At 28.4% G+C, this 1,909-nt stretch overlaps 1 protein-coding gene across 4 annotated transcripts in view; it reads right to left on the bottom strand.

Annotated features, from left to right (window-relative positions):
• The window catches only part of LOC108747508 (tolloid-like protein 2), a 26,818-nt gene that overhangs the window by 15,258 nt on the left and 9,651 nt on the right, over positions 1 to 1,909 (bottom strand). For all 4 annotated transcript variants that reach the window (XM_018485049.1, XM_018485050.1, XM_018485051.1 and 1 more), the window contains exon 3: positions 321 to 522. In XM_018485049.1, the coding sequence (XP_018340551.1) occupies positions 321 to 522 (202 nt within the window). The remainder of the gene's footprint in view (positions 1 to 320; positions 523 to 1,909) is intronic.

Genomic DNA, 1,909 nt, shown 5'->3' with positions numbered 1-1,909 from the left:
TGTGTGTGTTATTTTTATCTTCAGATATATAAAGAGAACAGATATCAAAAAATGGTATTATTTATTATATCATGCATATGACATTTTTTATATTTTTATCATAATATATATAATATCTTTTTTTTCTGTTTAAAATTCATTTCTACACTTATGATGTTCCTCACACACACAATATTTGAAGAATATGCATTACGCAACAAAAAAAGAAAATTTGTTAAAAATATTAGATATATTTTATTAAATATTCTTGTATATCACACACGTAGCATACATATATAGCAAAGTACATAAATATTGCAATACATAAATTCATGTAATACCTGAATTTAAGGCTTTCGTCTTTTACTGCGAGATTAATATCATCGTTTCTAGCAGTAAAGCTAAAATTATCGGATTCATCACCCGTATTGTATTGGTTTCGATTTATCATGATAGGCTCTGACTTCTCTTGGACGACCATTTCATCGTGCTCATGAAGCATCTGTTTGTTAGCATCGTGTTCACTCTTAAATTGGAGAATCTCTGAAATAAACAATATCATTTCTCTTCAAGTTAAATATAAAAGCTACTCATAAATATATCTTACTATATATATATATAAAATAGGCACAATTAAATATTTCTTAAATTACAAATTCTCTCTCCCCCCCCTCCTTTCTCGAGGTGGGTGTGTGTGTGTGTGTGTGTTATTAAATAACGAATCTGATTAGACGCACTCAGTGTGTACTGCATATTAAAGCCATTATGCACAAATTGACAAAAAAATATTTGTTTAATAGAATATAAGAAACGGGTTAAATTATGAAATTCTCAATACATTTTACTGTATTGTTAGAATATGTATTTTATAATTTAAAATATTTGCCTTTTACTCTTTTACACTCAGATTAAATCAGTATATGTGTACAACAGCTTTAATATGCACCAGTGCGCACTTAGTGCGGCCAACCAAATTCGCTAAAAGTAAAATCAGAGCCGCCGCAAACAGGTGTGCAAGTTGTGCATTGCACAAAGGCGCATTAACAAGAAGGGCACTAAATTAAATTTTAATCTTCCATCTGCATTCATATTTTTATCTCTTTTCATCTGCAATCTGGATTTTTAATCCAGCCACTATTTTATATTAGCCTTTCAAAAAATGTGAAAATTTTCAGGGTTGCTTTTCGACATCTTTATCGCAACAAGATTCCTATTAACAAGATATTTTTTAGGAGAAGAAACCTCTTCTTTATTTAGAAAAAATTTGAGAGTGAAATTTTACTCATATAAAAAAAAACCTCAAATTGCAAAAGAAGGGTTAAAAATCGATTCTAAACATTCGTAATACCAATTACGTATGTATGCTTCTGCCAGATTTAATTTCTTTCGAAACATACTGTACTGTATATTAATTTAGAGAGAGAGAGAGAGAGAGAGAGAGAGAGAGAGAAATTAAGAAATCTAATTACAAAAGTTAAACTGGTAAAAGTTAAAAAGTTACTACTGGTTGGGACAGATATAATCATTTATTTGCCGATGTTACCAAAATTTTTCAATACACGCAGGGTCATATACATACATACAAAAATATTTTGGCATCAAGATAGTGATTATTTCTCTAAAACAGAATATGAAAAATTAAAAATTTCAATTCCTAATATAAATTCTCATTCTTCTCATTTTTTTTGTTTTAAAAAAAAGATAACATGATTTAATTACAGCGCTTTGCTTAAATATATTTTTAGAAATTATTTAAAAACATATCTTATTTAAAAGATTGATAAATAAAAATATTAACAAGTACGACAAAATCTCCTTTGCATAAAGAAGACGCCATAAATATGCCAGCGGCGACTCTAAATAAAATCATAAGTAACTATAAAATCATGATTGAGTATAGTGGTACAAATTATCGGGAAGTGCCAGTATT

The sequence above is a fragment of the Trachymyrmex septentrionalis genome, unplaced genomic scaffold (genome assembly GCF_001594115.1).
Source record: "Trachymyrmex septentrionalis isolate Tsep2-gDNA-1 unplaced genomic scaffold, Tsep1.0 scaffold2, whole genome shotgun sequence".
Taxonomy (NCBI): Eukaryota; Metazoa; Arthropoda; class Insecta; order Hymenoptera; family Formicidae; genus Trachymyrmex; species Trachymyrmex septentrionalis.
The sequence above is the reverse complement of the archived record's forward strand: the minus strand, read 5'-3'. Positions and strand labels throughout refer to the sequence as shown.